The 26,790-nt window shown below is 45.2% G+C and overlaps 1 protein-coding gene across 2 annotated transcripts in view; it reads left to right on the top strand.

The window, feature by feature from the left end:
• The window catches only part of znf407 (zinc finger protein 407), a 134,645-nt gene that overhangs the window by 86,003 nt on the left and 21,852 nt on the right, over window positions 1-26,790 (top strand). For both annotated transcript variants that reach the window (XM_079165138.1, XM_079165139.1), the window contains exons 7-9: window positions 2,668-2,751; window positions 4,711-4,831; window positions 10,406-10,584. In XM_079165138.1, coding sequence (XP_079021264.1) covers window positions 2,668-2,751; window positions 4,711-4,831; window positions 10,406-10,584 — 384 coding nt within the window. The remainder of the gene's footprint in view (window positions 1-2,667; window positions 2,752-4,710; window positions 4,832-10,405; window positions 10,585-26,790) is intronic.

The following is a 26,790-nucleotide window of genomic DNA, read 5'->3' as shown; positions in this document are numbered from 1 at the left end:
TTTAGTAACTATTCCACATTAAAGGCCCTGAAACCTGTTGTCTCTCTATGAGCAATGGTCCGACATAGTTTGTCTGGGCAAACGGTTTGCGGTTTGCGTTTGCTGATGAAGTTTATTCAACACCATTTTCTTTTCATCAGACATCAGGTATTTAGAGCGGTAAATGTAAAGGGGGGGATTTCAGACGACCACAGACAGTAACAGAATGGACATTTGTTCATATGAAAACGTTGCTCCTTTAAAGGCCATTTACGCCGGGGTTGAAAAGCGAACCTGTATGAATTGGCTAACGAATGCACCTTTTTTCTTTTTTTAAGGCTGTTTTTTTTCTCCCCTCTAAGTGGCTCTGCATTAAAACTCCTCTCACAGTCGAGCGGCTTTTGAAGGAAACTTGAGGCCGCTTTGTCTCTGCGGAGACTCTGTGAAAGCTGCTATCTGTGCAGAAGAGGAGCAGAGCACCGCCGAGGCCCAGCTGGAGGAGTCACCCAAATGTGTTACCAGTGTGTGGCGGGAGCCGGAGTTCAACATCAGCATTCAGATGAATATTTAAGTGATGGGGATCTCGGCTGCACATGATGTACACCCATGCAGCGCGCGTCTGCTCGCTAGAACGCGTGGTGCCCGCAGTGCTCCCATGTATGTGCTGGCGTGCGGAAATGTGTCACTTGCACACCACATGCAGTTTGATATATGTGTGTGCGTGTGCGTGTGCATGTGTGTGTGTGTGTGTGTGTGTGTGTGTGTGTGTGTGTGTGTGTGTGTGCATGTGCATACGTGGGAATATCTGGAACCTCGGTATGCACGTCCCTTCCATCAGCGCGTTTGTGTGCACGTCCGCGTGCGTGCGTTTCCCTGAGTGAGCCTCATCGCAAAAACGTTGCGGCGCGTGTGCAGGAGTGTGTGACCGCCCGCGTGCCACGGCGGAGAGGGAGAGGGAGAGAGAGAGAGAGAGAGAGAGAGAGAGAGAGACGCCATCATGCTGTTAACGACAGAGCCAGATGCGGGGAAGAGAGGAGGAGTGTAAAAAAGCTCTCCACGCTCCCCATCTGGAAGGCATCGCCCCCAAATGAAGTTGTACAAAACCATCCCATTGATAATAAAGCTAATTTTTATGGCTCTGACAAGTATGTAATTATGTTCAGCGGTGCTTTTCAGATTTTATCACAGTCAATAAACCACACTGGCAATTTCCCGTCCCCCGTTTGACATATTTACACGGATCCATCTGATTGGAGGAATTAGTTAGCTGTGAGAGCTCTGATGGATATACACTAGTGATCTGTGACTTCTGCTTGGCTCATCTGTTAGCCAACTAGACCCGCTGCTCATCTGCTCCGTCTGTCTTGTCTTTTCTCAGTTTCTCCTCCTTATGACACATTTCTCCCGATTCCATTAACACAATATTCTCTCCCGTCTTTGTCTTTTTTTTTTTACTTGGGCTCTCGCTGCCTTGCTCAATGGCAACCTCAGCGGTACTTCTGAGTGAAGGAAGCATCGCTCGCTCCTTCCTCCGCCAGGCTTTCCCCCACTCCAAAGGATTGAAGGATTTCATGAATCTGCTTCAATAACCTTTCACTTATTACCTCCCCACGATATTTGAGCTTGTAATTTCACTGTTTAATTGTATTTGTTTTTGATTAATGTTGATGCGACTTTGAAATTAAAAAGCATTAGTGACAGATTAATTATACCGAGCCATATTTCGTTGAGGCAGACGGAGGGGAAAAACAACTGAAATAAGACAAATGTCATGAATAGTGTAGCTTCACATACTCTCGTGAAATGAAACGGTCGGTTGTAGCAATTTATTTTTTTATTGATGGCACATCCTGCATTTACAGTGTGTCATAATAATCTTGATCCAAATGCACATCGATACATAGGTGAATACATAACAAACTTAATACATATTAAAAACATCAACGTTTTGTCTTGTAGTTTAATTTAGTTGACGAAGCTCAATTCATATTATCATCCCGCTTGATGTCCTTTTACCGTTTCAGCTTTTAGAAATAGCCTGTTATGTGCCAGCAAAGCATGATTGGATGGTATTGTTTTCAAGGTCCTATTAAGGTCTATCAAGGTCCTCGGGTCTTATTTTTTACATCTACAGCTTTCATTTCACTCATTTCTCACAACATTCTCACCAAAGTGATGTTTGAGGTCTTGTCACACGGCAACGTCTCTCAATCAAAGTCCTTTTTCAGGAGAAGCTGCACGAGTGGCGAGATGGTCAGACAGGATGTGAACAAGCCACCGGTTTAGAGAGAAATGAAATGTTGGCACTAACTAACCAACAGAATTTTAAATGGGTAATTTGGATAATTTGACAGTTTGCCATTTTCTCTTGCAAGTAAACTCGGTTTAATCGAAACATTTATAGTCTGATAGTCTGACTGCTTATGTTTTCTGTTTTGGCAAAAAAAAAAATAAGATTCAGTTTCAAGAATTCTTGTCCTCTTGAATGAGATCTGGATTTGAATGAGTGCAGGGATTAATATACAATAAATATAGTGTAAATGAGACAAAACTTCATCTTTCCTCTCAGGTTCCTGCTGCCTCTCACTTATTCTGTCTTGTTTTAAGGTCTTTTTTTTCCTCACCGACCCAGGAGACCCTAATGCTCTACCCATCTTCTCTTTTCCCTCCCTCAATCTGTCTCTACAGGAGAGAAGTCTTATCTGTGTGACCTGTGTGGTTTTGCCGGAGGCACGAGACACGCCCTCACCAAACACAGACGCCAACACACAGGTAAACGCCGACACACTCATGTCCACAACTAATTGAAACACACACACACACACACACACACACACACACACACACACACACACACACACACACACACACTACCTGTGCAGACGTTCGTAATCTTGGACGGTGATTGACACTTCAAGATGTGAACAGCCACAGACAATTTTCTTTCACATAGTTTTAGCAACTGTTCGCTGTCTTTCTCACTCAAACACACACACACACACACACACATACACACGCAGGCACATCAGTGTGACATGCTGCTGTCAGTGATAGGCATGTGTACCAGTGTGGCTGACTGAATCTGAGATTTTTAATTTCAGTTATCATTTCACCATGTCATTCTGTCGCTTAGGGAAATTGCATTTTTCAGATAGGCTGTCAATAACGAGTGCTTTTTTTTGGAAATTGGGATAGTGAAACAAATACTGTTCTTAACCGTTGTCTGGCAGGCGCCCAAGGATCAAGAATCCTGTTATAAATATTCATTTAGGTTTTCATAATTCATTTCTGTTTGCTCCTCAGTTTCTCTGCCCCCCCCCCCCCCCCCCCCCCGACACACACACACACACACACTCGAAAACCGCCAATTTCTGTCCTCCTCTCCTGTGTTGACACGTGTCAATTTCACCGATTTAGCTGAATGTTCGAATCTGTTGTCAGGCAGCAGCACATGAAGGGATCGGCCTGTGTTCTCCTGTCTGACAGCTTTTTAAACGCCACTGCTAATGCAAATAGTTTTGTGGTTCCACGTTTTTTTTTTAAGGACAATATTTCACCATTGTTTAGTACCTGCAAATATCACTGAAGCTGTATTTTAACAAACACTACAGGAGCCAATGGAATGGCCCGTTAATAATCTTCTTCAGGGTTCTGTAGGTTAGCAGCTCCTTAAAGCAGGCAGAGGTTTTATTGCAGGGTTTAAACACTGACATCACGGAAGCTGTTGAGTTAAATACAACCCTCTCTACTCTGGTCCGGAAATACAAAAGAATTAAAACATACAATTCTCCCACAGAGAACAAAACTGGACCATTTTCCAACTTGCACCCACAGACATCAGTCCTAACACTGATTTTAAGTGAAATTGATACCGTAACCCTGTGAGCATCTCCTTATAATTTAGAATCAAGTCACTATTTCTGTGAGCTGAATGGCTATGTATCAAATATAGTAATCATCCGTCATCCAATGATAGAAATCTTCCATCAAAATCTTACTCATTATATTTCGTGAGGATGTATTCATACGTCTCAAACATTCTGCTGTCAGACAGAAAACTTTCTGGGGAGAAAACATTTAACAAATATTTTTACAATTCACCTAATTTTTACTTACTTTTAACTAACGCTTTAAAACTTCAGCTGGCACTTCCAACTGCTGTCACTGCTTACAAACCGACTGACACTTAAACTATCGACAGTGCACACACTTCAACTTCTAGCACTTCAGCCTCGAATGTAATTTGAATTTCTTTCCCCGTTTACGGTTCAACTGACATTTGATTTCACTCTTTTAAATAGCAGTTCATCGGCTTTCGTTCTCTTACTCTTAACTGTTGGTTCAACTGCTTTCAACTGTTTACACACAAGTGGACAAGTAACTGCCTACAGGGCCTAAAGTAAGCGGACAAAAGAGTTCAGCAATTACACTTCAACAGATATTATACCTCTCAGTGCTTCAACTTTACCTGACACTTAAATTGCAACTCCCCAACAACATTTCACATGGAAACTAAAAACAGTTATTTACATATTTCAACTTTTAACTATCCAACATAGCATTATGAGCAACTAATGAAGAAATTAGGATTTATGAAGCCAGCAAAGCAGTGTGCCGAACCATGTCAGGTTGTAGCGTTCGACATGGGGTATGTATATTTATGTGTGTGTTTTGTTTGTGAAAATATTTCCGTCATCTCGGTCTCATCACCGCTGCCTTTCTGCCCCACAGGAGAGAGACCCTTCAAATGTAAGATCTGCAACTTCGCCTCCACCACGCAGTCCCACCTATCGCGGCACAAGCGCGTTCACACGGGGGAGAAACCCTACCGCTGCCCCTGGTGCGACTACAGGTACCGGCTCATTGACCCGTCCATGGTTGGCGGCGCTGATGGCCGCCAACCATGGCACTGATGATCGGGGGCTTGATAGGCGGGGGAGGGGGAGGAGGGGTCTGTGCGGTGTATGTAAGTGAGTGAGTGTGATGGTGAGATAGCAGGTGGCATTGTAAGGTAGTTTGGAGGGGTGAGGGGTGGCATTCGTTAATGGGAGAGGCTTTGTGTGTGCGTGCGTGCGTGCGTGTGTGTGTGTGTATATGTGTGTGTGTGTGGGAGAGGTAGAGGGCAGACAGGTCTAATCTCCACAGCACGGCTCCATCTCATCACTCTGCCATCATCAACAGGCCCAGCCAGATCCCCCCACCCAACACACATACACACATACACACACACACACTCTCTCTTACACACACACAATGTCACTGTCACTGGCAGGTCCCTGTCATTAAAACACCATCATACCAGATCAGTAATTACACAGGAAATTGTCGGTGAAATTGAAAAAGTTTTGGCTGGCGTTGCACATCTCCATCTCTCTCTATCTCTCTCTCCCTCCGTCTCCCCTGGACTCTCTCTCTCTCTCTCTCTCTCTCTCTCTCTCTCTCTTTCTCTCATCCTGCGCTTGCTCGCCAGGTTGTGGCAGAAGAGTGTGAAAGGGAATGATCTCAAACCCATCATTGGTTTTAGATGTACTGTTCATTCCTTTTTTCCCCTCTGTGACAAAGTCATTTCGGCAGCTTGCTACACCTGCTCCGCTTGCAGTGAAGCGCTCGACTCCATAAGTCTTTTGTACGCTGTCCAACTTAGTAAAAATGAAATGCTGAGACGTAATAATTGTAGTCAGGCTATTATTTTGCAATTATCAAAGGATGAGCTCACCTTGTACCTAAAGTTATCACAAAGTATCGCGTCACCGTATCAATTAAGGAGCGACCGGTGGATGGGTTTTGTTTGATTTAACATGCATATAAGACGCTTTGAAGATTTTTGTGTCATCTAGTAGCATGGGAAAACTGCATCTTGTCTTTTAATATGTGCACTCCGAATTCAACTAGAACATTTGTGCCCAATATCCGGTTGATATTTTTAGCTAGCGGCATGGCTCCAGGGGGTGGCACTGACGGTCAGTCCACCTCTTTTTTTCAGACTAAATTATCTATGATAATAATAATAATAATAATAATAATAACAAAGATTATTGGATGAATCCCACTGACGCTGGTGATCCACTGACTTTTCATCGAGGGCCATCCTCTGGTCCAAATGTTTTTTGGTTTAAGACCAAATACCTGTAAAACTAATGACATTCCCATCAACCTTAGCTGTAATTAGTTTTTAGTGCTTAGTAGAAAATGCTAGCATGCTAAACTAAGATGATGAACACTGTAAACAATATACCAATATACATATTCTCATTGTGAGCATGTTAACATGCTCTGGTGCCCAAGTACATCCTCACAGAGCCGCTAGCATGGCTCTTGGTTCCTCGTCTTGTAAGATTTGAACTGCCGATAGTCTACATTAAATTTGCTGCAAGATATTGTCGATTTTCCCAGAATTCCATTCGTGCTGAGACAAAAATGTTGTACCTTTCAGGACACGAAATCTCAGAACCCCAGAAAAAAGAACAAGATGAAGAAGACACCATCTTGCAAACATTTGTTGATTCCTTTTCAAATGGCTCATTAAACTTACTGGGTCAAAGGCTCATAGTGTTGGAAAACAAAATGCTAATTATTTAAATTGGCTGATTTATTTTTTTACCCTGAGGGCAAATTTTGGTCCCATATCAAACCACTACAGCAGACTAACCCCAGTATCACAGATACGGTACATAGTACGAGTCAAACGTTCCCCACCCCATTGTTCCCTTACTGATACTTAATGATCATTACAGCTAGCAGCAAATGAAACAGTAAATTAGAAGCCCAATTAACATTTTGGTGGCCCCAGGGGTTCTGAGAGGTCCAGAGGGCAGGCGAGGGGGGGGAGGAGGGGAGGAGGCAAGGTGGGAGGAGGAGGAGGAGGAAGAGGTTGGGGAAACGCCCCGCTGGCTTACTAATGTGAGGATGAGGAATTGAATGTGGGGGCCTCAGACAGCCGGGAGGGGCCCTCGCCTCCGCCCTGCTTCTACACACTGAATACATGTTTAAAACCCTGGTGGCCTGAGACCACGGTATAAGGAGCGAGGAGATGGGTGGGCGCGTTTGACCTTCTCGGTTGTAAGCTTATGAAATAATTGTGGCGCGGAGGTTGAGACTTATTTAGGTCTGAGACAAATGAAGCGGCTGTGTCACTGACAGTTCTTTGCTCAGAGAGAATATTTATATCCGTTTTACAGGTATAAAGTCTGAATTCCACTAATAAAACGTAAATATTACACGGCAGGGACGGCATCTACGGCTCCCACTCACACACACAATGGGATCTCCATCAACGCTGCTCCTCAAATGCATGTAAATGAGCAGGGAGGGAATGATCTATCAAATGCCACTCATCTCCTATTCAGACAGAGACGGATAATAGAGGGGGATAATTATAGTTGGGGAATAGTGGTAAAAATATTCTAATGATATTGCACTGGGAGTCCTGGGCTGTCAATTAATGATAGTCAATTCTCCAGCTATTTATGCAAACCGGAAAACTTCTTTACTTCACTGTTTAAGGAATCACTTATATTGTTAACAATGAGGAGGGGTTTTTTTTCTTTCTTTTTTTTCTCATTAAAGCCACAGTGGCATCTTAAGCCGTCTTAATTGATATGTAGCCTTTGACTCCTGCCACGCTACCATTCGTCCGGGGCTATTATTGTTTATTGAATGCCGCGGCATTCATGTTTCAATCTACCTGTTAGAATACCATTTCAATTCCGAGGCGATGGCGGCTTTGAGGATGACACGCTCGCTGTCAATGCCAGGGAGGTTTGCGACCTTGTAAAGTGAAGGGAGAGATGAGGGAGGAGAGGGGGGGGAGACATTAATGATGATAACTGGGCCTCCTTGGCAGAAGAAGATCCAAATAGCACCAATGATCCAAATGCACACCCCCCCCCCCATCCCTCCCCTCCCAACTTTTAACACACACAAAGAGACACATTTAAATCTCCTCTAACGAAGCGCCTCTCAATTACACCTCTCCCATTACCATACACTCGTTGGGAGGAGGAATATGGAAATGGCTGAAATAAGAGCGAGAGCGAGACAGAAAGCGGCAGAGAAGAGGTGATGCATCCATTGAGCATCAGTGTGGCTGATTCCCATGGTGAGTGCGTGGATGGGGGAGGAAGTTGAAACAGTGTTGGACTAATTAATACGGTGTATTGTAGGAGGGCTGGTGTGGGCTTCCACTAACTGTGACACCTGCTGACTCCTAAATGCACGTTGTGTTGTTTTAATATGACAATTACGGCATTACCATATCTGAGAGATAGCATGGCCCCCCTAGGAATCCACCCGCGCTCTCTCTAGAACCTTTTAGCTCCGCTTCCAATTTTATCTCTTTATGCTCCTACTTTTCGAATAAGAAATCGGTTCACTTTTAGTGTAAAATGCTTTTTTTTTTTTTCTTTGCTTTTTTTTTTCTGGAAGCGTGATTTGCGGTAATTCATGAGCTGTGACAGTTTAAGTTCTTACGTCGGCCTGTTTTTCCATTAGGCAGACGAACAGTCAATAGATAGTGGCCATGATTTGTCTGTGAACCTGTTTAGTCCAGCTAGTGATGCAATCACAACAGTGTGTGCCAATCTTCTGATTGAAAATATGCGTAAATATTAGGAGGTATGTACATATATATGCACCCTCAGGCAACATAAATCTGACTCTTTTAGATACTTTAAATTTGTCCGGGTCTTCGCAGTCTTTACACTTGATATTATGGTTTATCCTTATGGTTTTCATATTATGCTATCATCTTTTATTCGTCTGTTGATTCCCTATGGCGATCACTGCTTTGCCTGGTTCTTCTTCTGCTTAATTTCGAACGAACCAGAAATCCAATGACATCACATCCTGTGAGTCAGCGCATGACCTCTCTTGACACAAAGCATGAACTCGATACATTGTGAATCACACGGTGTGATGTTAACCAGTCATCTGGTCGGTCTCGGGACATTTCTACATTGCTGTGGGTTACTGCTTTTCGGTTGAGAGCGTGGCGCCCCAAACCGGCTGTAGTGTTGAGTTTAGTGAAGAGCCCTCATTGTCCACCGGTGGCTGGTGCTTATGCGTTTCACACAGCGTGAACAGAACCCAGTGAGGGCCCGCTCTACTTTTTCTTTTCTTATTTTAAGGCCCCGGTGGAGCTGGGCTGGTCTGTGGCCCTGTGATGGAGAGAGGTGTCTCTGCAAAAGTGAAAACAAATTCTCTCCTTGGCCGGCGTGAGCTATGGCACTGTGAGGCTTTATTGTCCCGGCCAAGGTGATAAGGGAGAGTAATTGCGTATTATACTGTCCGAGAATGTCAGGTCCAAACTGAGCACGAGTGCCCCATCCATCAACACATGATGCTGTGTGTTTATGTGTGTGTGTATGAAACTGTGTTCTACACTGCACATGCTTGCTTGCATGATGCATTATGTGTTTGCCCTATAGTGTGTATGGTGTGTGTGTGTGTGTGTGTGTGGGGGGGGGGGGGGGGGAGGGGGATTCATGTCTGTATATTTGCACCTGTGTCATATCAGAGATTGTTTTATGTTGGCGCAAACTACAGTCGGATTTTGTTCATGTCTATGTATGTATGTATGTATGTGCGTGTTTGTCTTGCCCATTCAGGGCGTCAGCAACACGTGTGTGTGTGTGTGTGTGTGTTCGTGGGCAGGTTTAGATAGAGCCTGGGAGCAGGTCAAGCAGCATCATTAATCAGCAGAGGGTTGTGTGTGACTCTCTGAGCTGACATCATTACATCGTACACCCTGCAGTAGCTCACTGCTTGGCCTGCCCTATCTGACCAGCCCAAAGACCCGCAGACTCACACACACACACACACACACACACACACACACACACACACACACACACACACACACACACACACACACACACACACCACTATTTCTATACCTTTCATACATTTGCCAAAGATACATAATGCATGACAGATACCTCTAGTGCACTCGGTAGGCCTCTTGATCCACGTGCAGTCTCGCAGCAGGCATCACCCACTGCTCCCACCGTCACCTTTAGACACTGAACCTGAAGAGCATGGCAGAATGTCAAAGACTTCTGCATGATGTAAATATTGTTTGTGTAACAAGTTGTGTTTCCCTGTTCCGGTCTTTCGTCTTTTTTTGCCGGTTGAGGGGCCTGTTTCACAGAGGCGTATTTAGGCGATTTAGGCGAGAGTCTGTCCAAACACTGCTGCTCCCTCAGCTCCAAAGCCCAGTTGGAGTTTTTTTCAAGTGTGTGTGTGTGTGTGTGCGCGTCATCATCGCAACAAAATGAAATGTTACCACAGCAAACCTTTCCTTGGGAAAGTTGCCAAGTGTTTATCTTGTGTTTTCTCCCTCGTGACTCTCATCTTTGTTTGTTTTTTCTTCTAATCTATTACCAAAAAAAGGAATGAGGCCTTTTATCTCTTGTTTTGTCTCCCTTAGATCCAACTGTGCTGAGAACATCCGGAAGCACATTCTCCACACGGGCAAGCACGAGGGCGTGAAGATGTACAACTGCCCCAAATGTAACCACGCCACCAACTCTCCCATGGAGTTCCGCAACCACCTGAAGGCCAGTCACCCTGATATCGAGAACCCAGACCTCGCCTACCTGCATGCAGGTAACTAATTGTTCAATTTGTATATATATATGTATCTAATGTGTGGACTGGGAGATGGAGAGGTTCCAGTTCACCTCCTGGGCACTGCAGAGGTGTCCTTGAGCAAGGCGCCAAACACTGGACTGCGCCTTTAAGTGCCATGCTGATGGGCAGCTTATTTCTGCTGTTCCAAGAATTTGAACTCGACCACTTTCCCTGTTCTAACTTCTAGCCTCTCTCATCGTCATTGCATGCTTCCGATGTGTAATGTGCACACAAACCCACACACACATATATATATACCCACAGACAAATGAACATGTGATATCATTCCCCTGAATCAAACCACCTGGCTGCCCCTGTAACCCTGCCCACGCGCCGTCGTCCCGCTGAGGTCAGGTCTTCCAGGACCCTTGAGTGTGTTTTCTTCAACGGCTCGACTCTTGCTGTTCCATGCTGATGGAGGGCACCCAGACACAAAGAGGCAGCACTCAAAGATAGCTGGTCTTGTCGGTCCCTGCCAATCACTCAGGCCATAGAGACAGATGAAATCGTGTTCCTCCACTATTGGTTCCTTTGTATCCCCGTGCTCTTCCTTTGTCCTTGAAGGCCACCAAATCCAATCGGCCGAGTGCTTGTCCTTCAGAGGAGCAGAGAGGACAGCCTTTATCCTGTTATCCCTTTGACCTTACATAAAAGCAGTGGAGTTGGAGGGGATCACCACGGGGAAGAGGCCATGCAGGGACATTACTGGAAGTATACTGTGGTTTATTTCCTGTTCAAACTGAATGGAGCCGGAGTTGTGTCTTTTGTGCTGACTCTGAAAAGTTTATTTTTTTTAATTTCTCAAACGGGCTTATTCTTGGTATAATTTCTGTTCCTCAAATTCAATGACCAGCTCTCTATCTCTGAACTCCTTTACTTCCATGTCCTAACCTCCGAGCACAACCTTTTTACCTTCACCTGCTCTTAGAAACGCCTCCCTCCTTCATATTCTCCATACCCTCTCACCTTTAACCAAAGCACACCTTCTTCTTACCCTTTCACTCCAGAATTTCCCTCACCTCTGTTTGTCCTCATGCACGGCTGACCTTTGGTAAGGAAGATTCATTCTGTTCCTTTGTGTGGTCTTCTAAGTCATTTGAGAACACAACAGTTATACCAAAGAAGGAGATTTCTCTATAACTGCTGTGGCTTCATCTTAAAGGTGCTCATGATGTTACCGGGAGTCCACCCAGCTATAGCAAACACTGTCCTGTACAGTTTCAGTTTTCGGTGTTATGAGCGAAGGTCAGATCTTGTCTGGAACGCGCATCATCCTTCGTTCATCTTGAGGAAACACATCCTCCTCTTTCAGTCAAGTTAAGCAGCAATGTTTTCAAGATGTCATCACCACGCTTTGATTCATATTCCAGTCACGCCAAACAACCACAGATATGAACCCAAAGACTGACAGCAAAAGAAACGATCCAAAAATGCAGCCGATGGTGTCTCTTTACCCTCGAAGAAAATTATTCCCCGCACCAATTTCCAAAGCGAAATTACTGATCCTACTTCGCTTTCATTGATGCATTACAACAACAAAATGGTGCTTCGTGGGAGCGACACGTAAATAAACTATTGCAGGTCTGCCGAAAATCGGCCACGCTTTACCTGATTAAGACCAAAGCAATCAAAGCATAGGGGCTTTGAAAAGGCATTGAAAGTGCATCCCTGATCTCTCCCTCCATCAAAAGAGAGAAAAAGAGAGAGAGAGAGAGGGGGGGGGGGGTGGAAAGAGCAGTGGTTCATCTAAGTAGACAGAACGGGACCAAAAGAAAGAGACAGGGGAAAAAAAGATTAAGAAGGTAGATGTTGAATTAACCTGCTTGTGATTGCTCTCTGTCAGAGTGGCACCAGGGCCAGCAGCGAGAGGCAAATCATCTGTGATGGCCCTTCCCGCTGTTCCCCCTTTGAAAGACACAGATCAAACGCACCCTAGTCACAGGCCCTTGCAGCCCCTCGCGCCGGATTGATTGACACCCGAACGTCTCCACCGTTGCTCTGTCTTTCCATATCACTCTCTCTTGCTCTCTCTCTTTCTCTCTCTCTCTCTCTCTCTCTCTCTTCCCCTCTTTATTCAGCGTCGCACTTCAAATTAAAGCCCTTCTCAAGGATGAAAGCAGAGGTCCTTTGCAAACGAAAGAAGAGAGGGAATTAGACCCAGCAAGTGATGGAGGGGAATGATGATTAGAATTAGAGGGGGGAGAGAAAAAAGAAGAAGGGGGGGAAAAAAAGGAGGTTAGATATGTGAGGGGAAAATGTTGCTGATGGGACACATTTTAATAAAATGGTAATGACAATTGTCTTCCCCGCGCGATCTGCGGAGAGATATGCCAGAGAGAGGTGGCGGTGGCTGTGTGATCTCGGCATAGATAGCACTGCAGCAGAACCGGAGCCACAGGTACCTCGGAGCGCTGTGACTTTGCTAAATTACCCGTCTGCTAGAACTTTCTTTCTAGTTAAAATGCTGCAAGTACGCTTTGACTGGAGCAGCTTTGGGAAGTGGCATATCTCCCTCTTTCTCTGCTGCCTCCCTCCAGTGACGTCCGCTGCGGTTGCCGGGCGATGGCTTTGTTAAATGGGCCTCCTGTTCCAAAACCTATGAGACGTACACGCAGGTGAGATGCCATTAGCTTTGTCGGGGCATCATCATCCCACCGTTTTAAATTGTGAAATATTTCCCTTATTATATTTTCAACCAAGGTTATAATTGCACATCTCGCAGGCATAGCGATCAAATGCTTTGTAATTAGCTCACAGCCACCGAGTACTCGGATCTGCTGCTTAGCGCCTAAAAAGATAAAAAACCAAATAAATAAATAAACTTCTTCTAGGCATTGTTGCTGCTTTATGCAGATTCTATTTTCCTTAATAATGCATGATGGATGGCTACTGTGGAGGGCTAGAGGAGACCTGGCCTTGTAAGTGATGATCTTAATACACAGTTACAACCACAGGCAAATTCATTTGTTTGCATATATTTTGTCCTTATTAAACAAATCTGTAAACAAATATGGGTTTGGATGGCTTTTACTTAAGTTATGCATCTGTGTGCCTCCCCCAGCTCCCCTCCCTCGCTTTCACCTTCTGTTCGTCATGTAATGAAACATTACTCTCCTGAGTTTTACTTGCGTATTGTGTTACAGCGGCGTGTGGAATTGTGGAGGACAGGTGTGTATGTCATGCAAATGTGTCCTGGTATCCCGGCGCATGTGACACTGTGTCGACGTTGTGAAAGAATCCAGAGACGCCGACGATAAAATCAACATCTGTTTCTAATAACAATGTGTTATATGTGACACGTTTCTGTGTCAAAAAAATATGTGAAACAATGCATCTCAGTAGGTTGAAGAAAAAAAACCAACACACCTATAGGACATCAAGTCGTCAGCGTTAGTGATGAACCTGCGTCTTCGTGTCACCGTCCTTATGTTGCTTTCACATGATAGGCATTCATGAAAAAAAAAAAAAGGCATTCTGTTCCGTGCCAGATTAACGGGGTGGCTCATTGTGCCGATGCTGTCACAGCCTAGATTTAGTTCTTTTTGAGTTCTGTCTTACAAAGTCAACAGTGAGGCATTTGTTGGCTTAGCAGGAAGCCTAAAGAAAGGAGAACCTATGGCTTAATTGAGCTTTATATAAAAATGGCCTGAAACTTAACTTAACACTCACTACTGATGGACAATAGAATAACAAACACAGACCCAAAGCCTGTGTTTGTTATTCTGTGTCCATTACGTCTAATTCTTTTCCGACCACACAAAGCGACCTCAGCAAGCCTGCATGTAGAAACTTGTAGATTAGCTCGGGCCAGTGTTGGGGTGTTAATTGGAGAACTCCCTCGTGGAGGAACACCTTTCAGCTTCATCTGGTCCTGAGTGGCTCACGTTTCGAGGACTGAAGTGAATCGGTTTGAACTCCTCTTGTATCCCTCTTCTGCCTTTTTCCATGCACACACTCCGCACGTAGTCTTTTAGATATTACAGTTGAGAAGCAGCTGCTCAGTGCCAGTGTGTCTCAGGAGACCTGCAACAAGGGGTGTGTGTTTGAGGAGGAGGGGGGGGCGGTTTTAGGGGAAAATGCACACCGTCGGTTGCAGGCGTCTCGGTAAACCAACACGGTGCCGGTTAGGGCCGAGCAAGCAGCAATTCCTGCATAATGACCTGCTCCAATGAGCGTGAAAACTACTCCAACTGGCTGCATTTATCACCCATCAGCAACAACAAACAGCCTTTTCTTTCATCCTCGTCTTCCATGCCTTTCCTCCTGGCACCAATCCGAGAGCCGTTTAGCGGCCATTCAGAGCCTTGACTGACAGGTCGCATCCAATCAGTGCGGAGACGGAGGGGCAGGAGGTTTCTGGCCGCTCCGAATGTGAAGTAACGGTTGCATTGTGTTCCCGTCACCTTTAGGCCATCGCAGACAGATTTATTTTTTTTGGGGGGGGGGGGGGATTCCCACACGGTAAATGATGACTGTAAGTGTAGCGTCGCTGACGGACTGGGTCAACCTCTGCCTCAAGTTCTGTCACTGTCAGAAAACTTGAGGCAGATTGATGATATACGCTCCCTTCTGCTTGCTTATGTTGCACTATTCTCAAAAGTTGCAGATGGTCTATGTAGGGCACAGCTGAACAGTCTCGAGTAGGTTGCTACATTTGGATGATAGAAAGTTGGATGATCAAGGGCGCGTGAAGGACAACAGTAAATAGTTCTGTAACCACACATATTGACGAAATGTAGCTACAAAGTCGTAATTTTCTGAACTGGTTTATGTAGTTAGTGAGCAAACGTCTTCTTTTGAGACTCCAGCTCAAACACTGAAACTCCTTTTCCTAGAAAGCCAGTTTTTGTTTGGATGCGCTACACCAATTCCCCAGAGTGAATCGTGGCTATCATTTAAATAAACGACCACTCTTCCGACATCCTAAAGGGATTGTTCATGATGTGTCAGCGCACACTTCAAATGCTTAACGTCTTTCTTTTTAATCAAAAGATGAAAGGGGAAAACATTTGCTATATGTTTGCAAGAATGTCTGTCGGAGCACTGCGGCGGGCTTTCGTGTGTACATACGGTGTTCAGAGAGATGTACACACACACACACACACACACCCCGTGTGAGTGACGTGTGGTGGGGATGCTCGCGGGCAGGGCTGCTCCTCCTGTGTGGGACAGTGAGTATGGGACCAGACAGGCCGCCGGCTGCTTTAAAGACTCATCCATAATTCAATCCTCCTTCTCCCTCAATTCAGACACTGTCCAATATCTAGCTACGGCTAACAGCTAACCTGTCTAAGACGAGACAGAAAGAAAGAAAGATGGTATTGATGTGAAAGTTCAGTTAATAAAAAAAGAAAAAGAAGAGAAGAAATTGTTAAGGAGAACATGTTGCGAGACGGGGCCAGACTGCTGATTTCCACTTTCAGCCCGGCTTGCCCCATCTTGACCTTTACTGAGTCAACACAGCTCCTAGTACCAACATGTTTTCCCTGATCTACACCCTCATTGGCTGAAGTGCACTTCTGAGATCTCCACCACGACCTTTGCCCTTTTTATGCTGTGCCAAGGACCCTTGTCTTCCTCCTTCGCCTCCTTCGCCTCTGTGTGTGTCTTCTGTTTGGTGGCTCTCCAAACGTCTCTGCATCTCTAATTACCAAAAGGCTCAACTTTCCCAACTAAACAACCAATTACCAACACTTTAGCCCAGCCCAATCCCATGTTTTCTGATACAGTGTCCTATTAGGGCCCCTTATTTTTTTCCCCCCAGCATAATTGAATCCCCTGGCTGCTCATCAGCGGGCTAATTTAAGCCAATGTGCAGAGTTGGTAATCAGAGGGGCTGCCTGTTAGACTATCAGACCCCAATTAAGTGCCCTCTTATTTCCAACATAACAAGCCACTATCACCACTGCTGTTATTGTGTTTCCCTCTTTAGTGCCCAGTTTTGTTTGGGTAAATGTGTTTGGAGAACAAGAAGAAAAAGAGGGAGTTTCAGTGTTAAGTTAAGCTCTGGTACAGGTGGTGGTGTACGAAATGCACTTGTAGATGGAGAAGAAGGAAGATAATTAGGGTGACGACCCAGAGAGCAGAGATGTGCCTGTTTTTTCTTCTGTCGGATTGATAAAGCTCAGACGTTTCTCTCCAAAACGCCCAACAGTACTTTACCGTGAAAGCTCTTCTGGCGTACTTATTAGTGCTACAACAATGTTCATCAAAAGATACCAAAAAAAAGGCCACGGAGCAACAGTTTTATGTGGAAAAATACTCTTGCTTTCCGCCTAAATCACAAACTTAGTGCTGAAACTAATGAGTGTAAATTCAAAGCCTGTGCCCGATCTGTTTTCACCACATTATTTTGGTTCAATGAGTGCACATACCGCCAAAATCTTGTTAGAAAATGTATAAGCAGTGACGTCTTTAAACTTCAAAAAAATTCAAACATCTATCTCCTGCTGCCAAAACCTGATGTGGCTTAATGCAGCTTTAACTTGACAAATAGATTTGAAATGGAAAAAGGGTTCAGAGATGAACGCCTTCACCACCAGCACCTCTCTCTGTAGCTCTCACAAGTGCAGAATATCTCACTTTTTTTTTTTTCTTCTTCCTTTCTTATTCCCATCTCACTTTTTTTTTAAGTCTCTGTCCTGTCTTGGTGACTGGTGCAGTTGAGGGGAGCCAGAGTGTGAAAGAGGCCCACAGAGGGCTGATGAGGACTGTCTTAGCAAAGCGTGTCTCAAGTCTGGGACTGCAGCTTCTGAGTGTGTGTGTGTGTGTGTGTGAGTGTGTGGGTGTGTGTGTGTCTGTGTGTGTGTGTGTGTCTGTGTGTGTGTGTGTGGTAGCAAGAAATGGTCTGTGTGTGTGTGTCTCGAAGTCTAAGTGTGTGTTTAGTGTTGGTGTCGACTCCCCATAGCCTAATTAAAGGGCGAGGAAAGCCACTCACTGGGAGATTAAACCTAAAAGGGTAAATTAGCACTCAAAAGGGGTGTGGCAAATTCACACATACGCACAGGCCATGAAATCTCTTCTGACACCTGTGAAAAAAAAGGCGAAAAAAGAGAATAAGGAGGATAGAGGGGGGGGGGGGGGGACTTTTGTGTTTCCATAGCAGAGTTGTGTGCTGTATTTTTGTCGAGATGAGGATCTGAACCGGCCACTCTGCTCTTTTTAAAGGTGGCGATCAGAGTGTGCGTGGGTTGCCTGGTCAGCTGGTGGACGTGTCTATTTCACTTCATAGCACTTGTTGTAAGTCACTTTGGATAACAGCCTTTAACTCCTGTAATTTCAGCGATACATGTTCTCCGTGGAAGATTTCATGTCAGTTGTGAAATGCGTCTCATATTTAAATTTAACTTACATTTAACACTTTATTGAACTTGTTAACTTTTTAAGGGTCATCTCGATTGTTATGTCCTGCCATGCAGATGGTTTTTAAAGGTGTATGCCAGCTGTTAGTGTTGCACTCCCACAATGCCTGGGGACAAGCAGAAACCGCATACTTTAGTCCCTACTATGAGATATGGAGTGTTTAAAACCTCCATGCCCCATGTTTACAAAGCAGGCTTTCTGTTATAAATGTGTCGTATCACAATTTTCATTAATATTTATTTTCTACCAAATATTTATTTTCAATTAAATAAATTGTGTACTTTTATTAATGAAGTCTGAATGGAACTGGTTTAACTGTTACCGGTTGTTGAAGATCGAGGGGTTTGCCGTGGTGTTTCATGTGTGTGAAGAGTACACACACACACACACACACGCACACGCACACGCAAGTGTCACATCATCGGTCACCCCGCTTCATATAAATATCCCACGATTCAACAGCTCGCTTTAAAGCCCCAGGCTACACTGCTATCTCTTTCTAACCGAACCCCGTGCTACTCTCTCAGTACATCAGCTCGCTTTCTGCCTCTTTCTTCTGGTGCTGTGTGTTTGCGTGCGTTATGATGTCTTGCCGTTTGTGTGTGTGTGTGTGTGTGTGTGTGTGTGTTGTCGGTGGGTGAGTGATGTGACTCTGGGCTCTGCCACGCTATCCGTCTCTCTATCTGTCTGTCTGTCTGTCTGTCTTCTACTCCTGTTTGACTGCTATCAGACAAGTGTTGTTTGTGTGTGTGTGTGTGTGTGTGTGTGTGTGTGTGTGTGTGTGTGTGTGTGTGTGTGTGTGTGTGTGTGTGTGTGTGTGTGTGTGTGTGTGTGTGTGTGTGTGTGTGTGTATAAATGTCGTCTGTCAGTGTCTTCCTCCAGAATCAGACATCTAGCAGAGCATCTCAGCTTCGCAAACACACACACACACACACGCACGTACTGTGTTGAAGATGCATACGCACACACACGCGCGCAGTTTCACACAGGACTACATCTCCAATCTTATAGTTCTTTGCCCCCAAGGACTAAGTGTGTATGTTTGCACGTAAAAGAGATTGCGTGCGTATGTGGGTTGTTGCTGCGAATACAGGCAGACACAAACAAACAAACACACACTCTTGCATGTCTTTCCGTTTGTGGGAGTAAGAAAATAGATCTTGGTTCTGTCACGACTGGGCCTGCAGGCATAAGAGGCCTTAACGGATGTCTCTCTCAGTGAAATGCACACACACACACACACATTCACTTTCTCTCACATGCACACAACACAAACACGATACAGGTCTCAGACCCCTCTCCCTCCTGGACTCGTAGTGAGGAATACAGATTCGGGCTCCTCTCTAGATAGGGATCAGCCTCGCCGTGGCTTCAGAAATGCTATCTTCACCGGGCGGCTGAATTGATAATACTCCCCCCTACGCATTTTATTACAAAGGCCCAGTTTGTAAAAAGGTAATCATTTACTGTTGCTACTATCTCCCCTGAGCCATACATCTTCTGTCTTCACAGGACAAAGTTCTCCCGCTGCTACCGACGCTGTTTTTCACTATTTTCCCTTTTTTTTTTCTCTCTCTCTGTCGGTGGATCCGCAGACTGCTACTTTTAAAGGTTTATCACCTCTTGCTGCCTCAGAGTTTTACACAAACAACAACCCACATGGTGAAATTAGATTGTTGCGTTAAATGTACGCATTTTGTGTTCCTTGCTGTAAGCATGCATGGGCGCTCAGTGTTTTTTGTGTGTGTGTGTGTGTGTGTGTGTGTGTGTGTGTGTGTGTGTGTGTGTGTGTGTGTGTGTGTGTGTGTGTGTGTGTGTGTGTGTGTGTGTGTGTGTGTGTGTGTGTGTGTGTGTGTGTGTGTGTGTGTGTGTGTGAGTAGGGGACAGAATGGCTGAACATGACAGTGAGTGAAGGACTAATCCCTTTGGGCACGTAGCGCAATCCAATACCAAGTACCAAAATCTCATCATTTCAATTATCATATTTATCATATTTATTCATTTTCTCCCAGCCAGGCTTAATGCTGCCTCTCTCTCTCTTTCTCTCTCTCTCTCTCTCTCTCTCCTCCCTCTCTCACCGCTCCTTCCTCTGTACATTAATCTATTTTTTCCCTCTATTGCTCTCTCCACTGGCGACATGTGAGCCTGCCAGTCATGTTGATTGACAGCACTCAAGTGGCCTACGGTAAAGCAGCTCATTTTTCCTCTTCCTCTCGGTCAGACGTTGTGCCGGTGAATGGCGGGGCCTTATCAGGAAACCCAATTTATTGCCGTTTCTCTGGGCGAAAGGGGTTGCCACTCACACTGACTGACAGCTCTCAGATTTGCAGGCTGCAGTGTAGGGATTTCCTTTAAGTTGTTATGTTTTCCTTCTTTCTTATTCTTTCTCTTTTTTCCCCCCGCACTGTCGGAGATTATGCTAGCGCACACCGCCGCGCGTACACACTTTACACACACGTACACAAAGACATGTTGGATAGATCAGCCTCGCTCCCTCGTGTCCAGACCGTATTGTTTTCGCCTGACCTTGCCGTTGATTTTGACTGACTGACTGACGGAGGTCCGCGGTCCTTCGCGCCACGCAGAGGGTCAAGTTCAGCCTCGTGAACATCTTTGTTTGGGTAACTGTTTATAGTTTTGGGGGAGGAGCTGACGGTAAAGGAAAAATAAATGTTACGGGCAAAATAAAACTTGATTCATGCAGAGATTGGTATTTTTTATTGTTTTGTGATTTTATGTGTAAGTGCAAAGGCATGTTTGTTTCATTGCCTAAGAGCATGACATGTGGGAATGCATGAATTTATGTTCTCATCTCAGCTGTGTGTTTTTACGTTCCCCTCCCTGTCCGTGCGTGTATGAGCGAGTCTCGTGTGTGTGTGTGTGTGTGTGTGTGTGTGTGTGTGTGTGTGTGTGTGTGTGTGTGTGTGTGTTTGTGTGTAACCAGGCGGAAATGTTTGCCTTGGTTTGATATGCATTTGAAAACACATCGACGTATGTCATGATGTGTGAGTTCTTCTTTTTTTTTTCTGCATGTCTCTGTCTGTGTATGCATGTGATGTTTTTGTTTGTGTGTGCGTTCGCTCCCATGTGTGTGCGTTTGCGCGTGTCGAGTATGACCTCCGAATCCCGAGGCTTATCGTGGCGGTGTTCCACATTATTGATAGCGAGCGGAGATATCGACAGGCCGGGCGCCGGCAGCTTGCAGCAGCGCCGGCAAGCGGGATGGGACTTTGATATGACATATTGTGCGTCTCAGCACAAGCCATAAATAATTCTGACACGTTTTTGTATGCATGGGAAAGTCCTTGATTCAGCCTCCCATAAAAATAAACTTCTATTATGGAAGGTATTTGTCAAGTGGGTGCGTGATGGATGGCCCGGCGTTTACCCCGTGGCAGGACGATGGGTTATGGATGCCCGCCGCCCCTTGCCGGGGGAGGAGTCGAACCCAGCAACGCTGACACCAGAGTAATTACTGCCCTCCTCGCCACGGCAACGGAGGGAGGGAAGTGGAGGAGGGATATGAGGGCAGAGAGGTATGTGTGTGTGTGTGTGTGTGTGTGTGGGGTGGGGGGGGGGGCTTTATACACACCTGCACATCCCTCTGTCCTGTTACGCCACCAGCGTCAAGAGAAGAAGGTGATGAAGGCCATGTCATGATTGGACACAGATGGACGGACAGATATATGGGTGGATACAGTCATTGGATATTGAGGTTTTGATATTGATTGATTTATTAATTAACATACTGATCCCTCATGAAGACGTTGCATGTCATATTTTTTAAAACCTCGCTATATTACTATAATTAGATCCGACATGATTACTATAAACAAATGAGCCCACGGCGGGGTCATGATTACTCCATTATCATCGTTATTATCTTGTTGCTTCTCTTTGTCGTCGATTAAACAGTTGATCAACTGTCAGAAAATGAACCGTCTTGATAAGATGAACTTTATTGATCCCACTCTGGGAAATAGAAGTGTCACAGCAGCAAAAGAAAGCACGAGATGTGATGCATAGTATAGATAAGTAACCTTATAGAAAATACAATACTCTATAATCTACTTCATAAGAAATTAAGCATTGAAACAAAATTAAAAGGCACTTAATGAATGAATTTGTTGACAAAATCGTATGAGTGTTAGTTGACTATTAAGCGAGGACAGCCCTAAAGAATAGTCACAGACGAGGCTAAGATTTGCTTCTTTTCTCTGTTTGATATTATTATAAATTAATACATTTGGATTACACCACTTTTTTAAAATGCCGCCTTGGACTCTGACAGGAATAGACTAAATAATTAGTTAATCAAACCAAAACTAAAGATAAAAGATGTATTTTGACGGTCTGCCGTTGCCAACGACCCTGAAAGCTTCATCTCTGTAATCGCAGCAACCACCTCCAGCTTTGTGCTCTAATGTAATCCAGTAGATGGTCCCAACCCAAAGTAAAACTGTAACACTTAAGACATTCTAGACTGACATCCGCCTTGGTAGTACACAACACCTAAAAATGATAAAAAGGAACAATGTATAGTTCCTGAATTCAGTTTTATTAGTTTTGCAGATGGTTGTGCAGCTTGATCTGATAAGAGCACAGTATAAAGAGAAGCACCGTGTCAAGAAAATGTGTACTTAAGCAGAGCAAAGATGTTTGTATGTGTTAGTTTGCATGCAATCCCAAGCATTCCCATGGCGGCACACTTATGAATATGTACAGATATTTGCGTGTGCTAATGAGCACATGTGTGCTTGTTTGTATGTCAGTCTGTGGGCCCAGCAGCCAGATTGAGCTGAGGCTCGAGTGCCATCTGAGGAAGAGGAGGAAGGTAGGCGTGGGGCTCGGAACAGGTGAGGGATGGGTGCTCTCCTAACCACCGCTATCCTCGCTACCCCGCGTGGGTGTGCAGGTGGTGCAGGTGGGTCAGGGTGGGGGGCCACAGTGGCAGCCCGTCAGTGGGAGTGACACCTGTTCCCCCGCTGCCCACCCCTTCATTCTTACAGCTGCTCCGCTTCCTCTGCTTCAACCTTTTACCTGCCATCCATCTCCGTTGCCTTCCTCCTCCTCCTCCTCCTTAACAGGCAGCGTGGAGGAGAAGCTAGTCACAGCAGGCCGGGGAGCAGCGAGTTGGACCGGTCCAGATGTTTCTTACACGCCAGGAAGGGAGGAGGGTTTTTGTCAGGACACAACCACAAGCTCAGACAATTACTGTAACATCAGCAGATTGCCTCGGTGCCACCAAGGCTGCTGTTAAGTGAGATGATTGGTACAAGATGGTGTGTGTAAGTCGACTGGCATAAACCACACGCATACGCACGCCGTCTTCAAAAACACAGGTGTGCATGGACCTGCAGTGTGCTGTCTGCGCAACCCTGCAGTTGGTCTAGTTGTAGAAACGGCAATACACAGTAATTGTATCGCTTTTTTGGAGTATGCTAAATTTTTATAATTATTCCCGAAGTTCAACGTAAAGTTTGCATTTTGAAAAACAGCTAGACTTTGTTATTGTCCCAAACTGAACACCTGCTGAGACTCGTACAGTACATCTCTCTGTGTTGAGAGTGTAGCTTCTCTGTCGTTTTCCCAAGTTAGCCCTTCTGCTACCTTTTTAACACAACCTCGTTTTGGCAATAATTGCGATGGAAACTTTGATTAGGCTTACGGCTCTTTTGATCTATGGCTTGCATTTGATTTGCTTCTTTTGTATCACGTGCACCCTCAAGTTTGACGTTTCATATCAAGCTAAAGATAGCTGGTAACCTATTTACACGCCGTCCGTGGCTCACCTTGCATACAGATGCAGACTGTGGCAGACAGTATTAAGACATGCCTGTGTGCATGGATCGGCCTTGTTTAACCCGGTAACCCTCTCCCAAGGTCCAGATAGGTGGACTGAAGCGGCTGTCGACCGCTACAGATGAGGGGTCGGGGAGGAACGGGCCTCGGTCAATAGGCTTAGAAGACCATCAGGGACTATTGATTGTGGCGGACAGTGAGGCCAGCTCTGCACTAATTGTTTCTTTACTAGCCTGTGGCAAAGACAACAGTCACGGGCAGGGACTCATGAATCTTACATCTGTTTTGTTGCGAAAGCACCGGGAGTTAATAGCCTTTGATTACCGGGGGGGGGGGGGGGGGGGGGGGTGTAGGTGTGTGTGTGTGTGTGTGGCGGTGGATGAGGCACATGTAAGAATGTGTGTGTAATGTGTTTACGCAAGAGAGAGAATCAGGGGTGGATAAAATGATGGACAGATTTATACATTAAATATTTATGATTTTATTTGTGTTACAGAATCACTTTTGGTAGATACAATTTTGGTGACTATATGTGTTTAAGTCAAAATGCTTAATATTGTACCTGTAATGACGTCGAGTAGGTGCTTTACCTGAACCCTTTTATACAACAATAAATGTATCGTAGTTCACTATTTAGTTGCCGAGTCAAATGGTTTCAGTTTACCATAACTCATCATTTCCACAGCGATACAAATAGTTTGTCCTGCTCACCGACACACACCCTCCTATCTTGATTCCAGCCCCACCGGTGCCCCTTTTTACTGGTGCTGTGCATCTTGTTGGGTTTTCAGAGAGGAGCGTCCCGTGCAGGAGTCATATCTGCTATTCTAACCCCGCTGCGGTGGCCCAGCTGAATTCAACTTGTTTGTTTATTGCGTACAGCAGCAGAGTTTGTTTGTGGCCGGCTGTCAGAGCGGCCGGCCCGTTGTGATGAAAGACACTTGGACCTTCCCATCCATTTCACATTTGCTCCAATCAATTATTCAACAGGACAGCCAATTAAAAATGAGGGAGAGCGGTCAGGGCCTCGCCCCCCGAAGGCCGCCACTAGACAACTCTCTCCGTGAATAATTGGTGCAATTAATTTAGCATTGAGCAATAAAGGAGTTCTCACTCTCCCCTCTCGCTCTCTCTCGCTCTCTCTCTCTCTCTCTCTCTCTCTCTCTCTCTCCCCCTCCCTATATACTGCAGAAGCTCTCAACACACCAGTCATTACAGACACACATCACAGCAACGCACACACACTGCAGCAGTAATAATAGTGGAACATTCCAGAGCTATTGTATAACATGCAGGGATGCAGGTGAGGCCATCCCCTCCAATTGCAAATTTGCCCTCCTTTTAATTGAAAGCAAAATAGCTAATCACTCGTTAGAATGTTAATTGATCCTCACCAGGTAATTTGTCGCGAGTAACTGTAGTAAATGACTATTATTTTACCGAAGAATCAAAAGGGCAAAACACTTTTGGGCTTTATTAGTGGATATTTGCTTTATAATGATCGCCGGCTATATCACTAAAATTGTAGTCGCACACACCTAACAAAAACACAGCTGTGCCCTCTGGGGGACACACACACACACACATGAAATGCCGCAGCGGGAGGGATTCTGAGATAGGTTTCGGGAGTCCTGGTCAGACCGTAAATTATTGCCATACAAAGGAATTATTCCATTTACTTGATTCTATACATTTCTCCCTCCGATTGTCTCTTATCTGCAATTATGGTTAATTTGCTGCTGCCCTCGCGAGCTGGCGCCTGTACCAGTAATGACACACACACACACACACACACACACACACACACACACACACACACACACACACACACACACACACACACACACACACACACACACACACACACACACACACACACACACACACACACACACACACACACACACACAGAGTTATAAGGACACTCAGGAGGAGGGTAATAGCGACAGCTAAATTCCGCAACAGCTTTGATTTATTCAATCACAACAGAAGTATAATGACGGACGAAACATCCTCCCCACCCTGCCTTCTTGTGCTTTCTGCCCCCCCCCTCTCTCCTCCTCTATCATCCTCTCTTTATTGATCAATCTCTAACTCCTAGTATAACCCCCCCCCCCACACACACACACACACACACACACCTACCTCTTCCTTCTCCACCACTCACCTCCATGAACAACCCCCACCCACCTCTTTTGATAGCCAGATTGACAGTCGAGTAATTTCACTGTCAGTGCTGACTGACGCATGGTAATGGGAAGACGTTTCAGAGCGGCAGTACAACACAAAATAATTTCCAATTTACCGCTCATCAAAAGCACCCTTACAAAAATAAAGAGAGCAAGGGAGGGATGGGTAAAGAGGGAGAGAGAGAGAGAAAGGGAGGAGGTGAGGGGAAACACAACAGTGGATTTATGGCTTCAATTACTGATATTTCACATTTAGTTTAAAGCGACATGTTTTTGTAATATGACAGGCTTCACTGGATTTGAAAACCTCTTCAGACCTCTCCACTCTCCTCTTCCTACGTTTTTTTTTTCTTCCTCCACCCATTTCTCTCCCCTCTCGTCGTGAAAGGGCGAATCAAGACGGTGGTGAGGGAGGGGGCTTGGATTGAGGGGGGTAGATTGAGGAAGAGAGTGATAGCTGTGACTCCTGAGCCTCTTTAGAGAGCCAAAGAGGGAGGAAGACGAAGGCCCGGAGCTTTGATGTAGATGGATTTGACTGCAACTCACGTCATCATTCACTGGTCGGGCCTCAATATCTACCCCACCTGTCACTGGCAGGATTTACAACTGTACCTCACTCATCATTGATGGACTTAAACTACCCCATGACAGTCATTTGGTGGGTTTCAATCGTTCTTTTTTTGTTTTTTTCCTACTGGTGGGTTGGCACTGTATTCATGTCTTATGAGCAGATGAGCTCTATTTCCTTTTCTTGCATCCTTTCTGTGTTTTGGTGACTTGCCATTCAGCACGTTTGGAGTCCAGTAAGGGAGTAGTGTCCTGGGAAAAT

This window comes from Pholis gunnellus (assembly GCF_910591455.1).
Source record: "Pholis gunnellus genome assembly, chromosome: 8".
In the NCBI taxonomy this organism is placed as follows: domain Eukaryota; kingdom Metazoa; phylum Chordata; class Actinopteri; order Perciformes; family Pholidae; genus Pholis; species Pholis gunnellus.
This window is presented reverse-complemented; position numbering and strand designations above follow the sequence as displayed.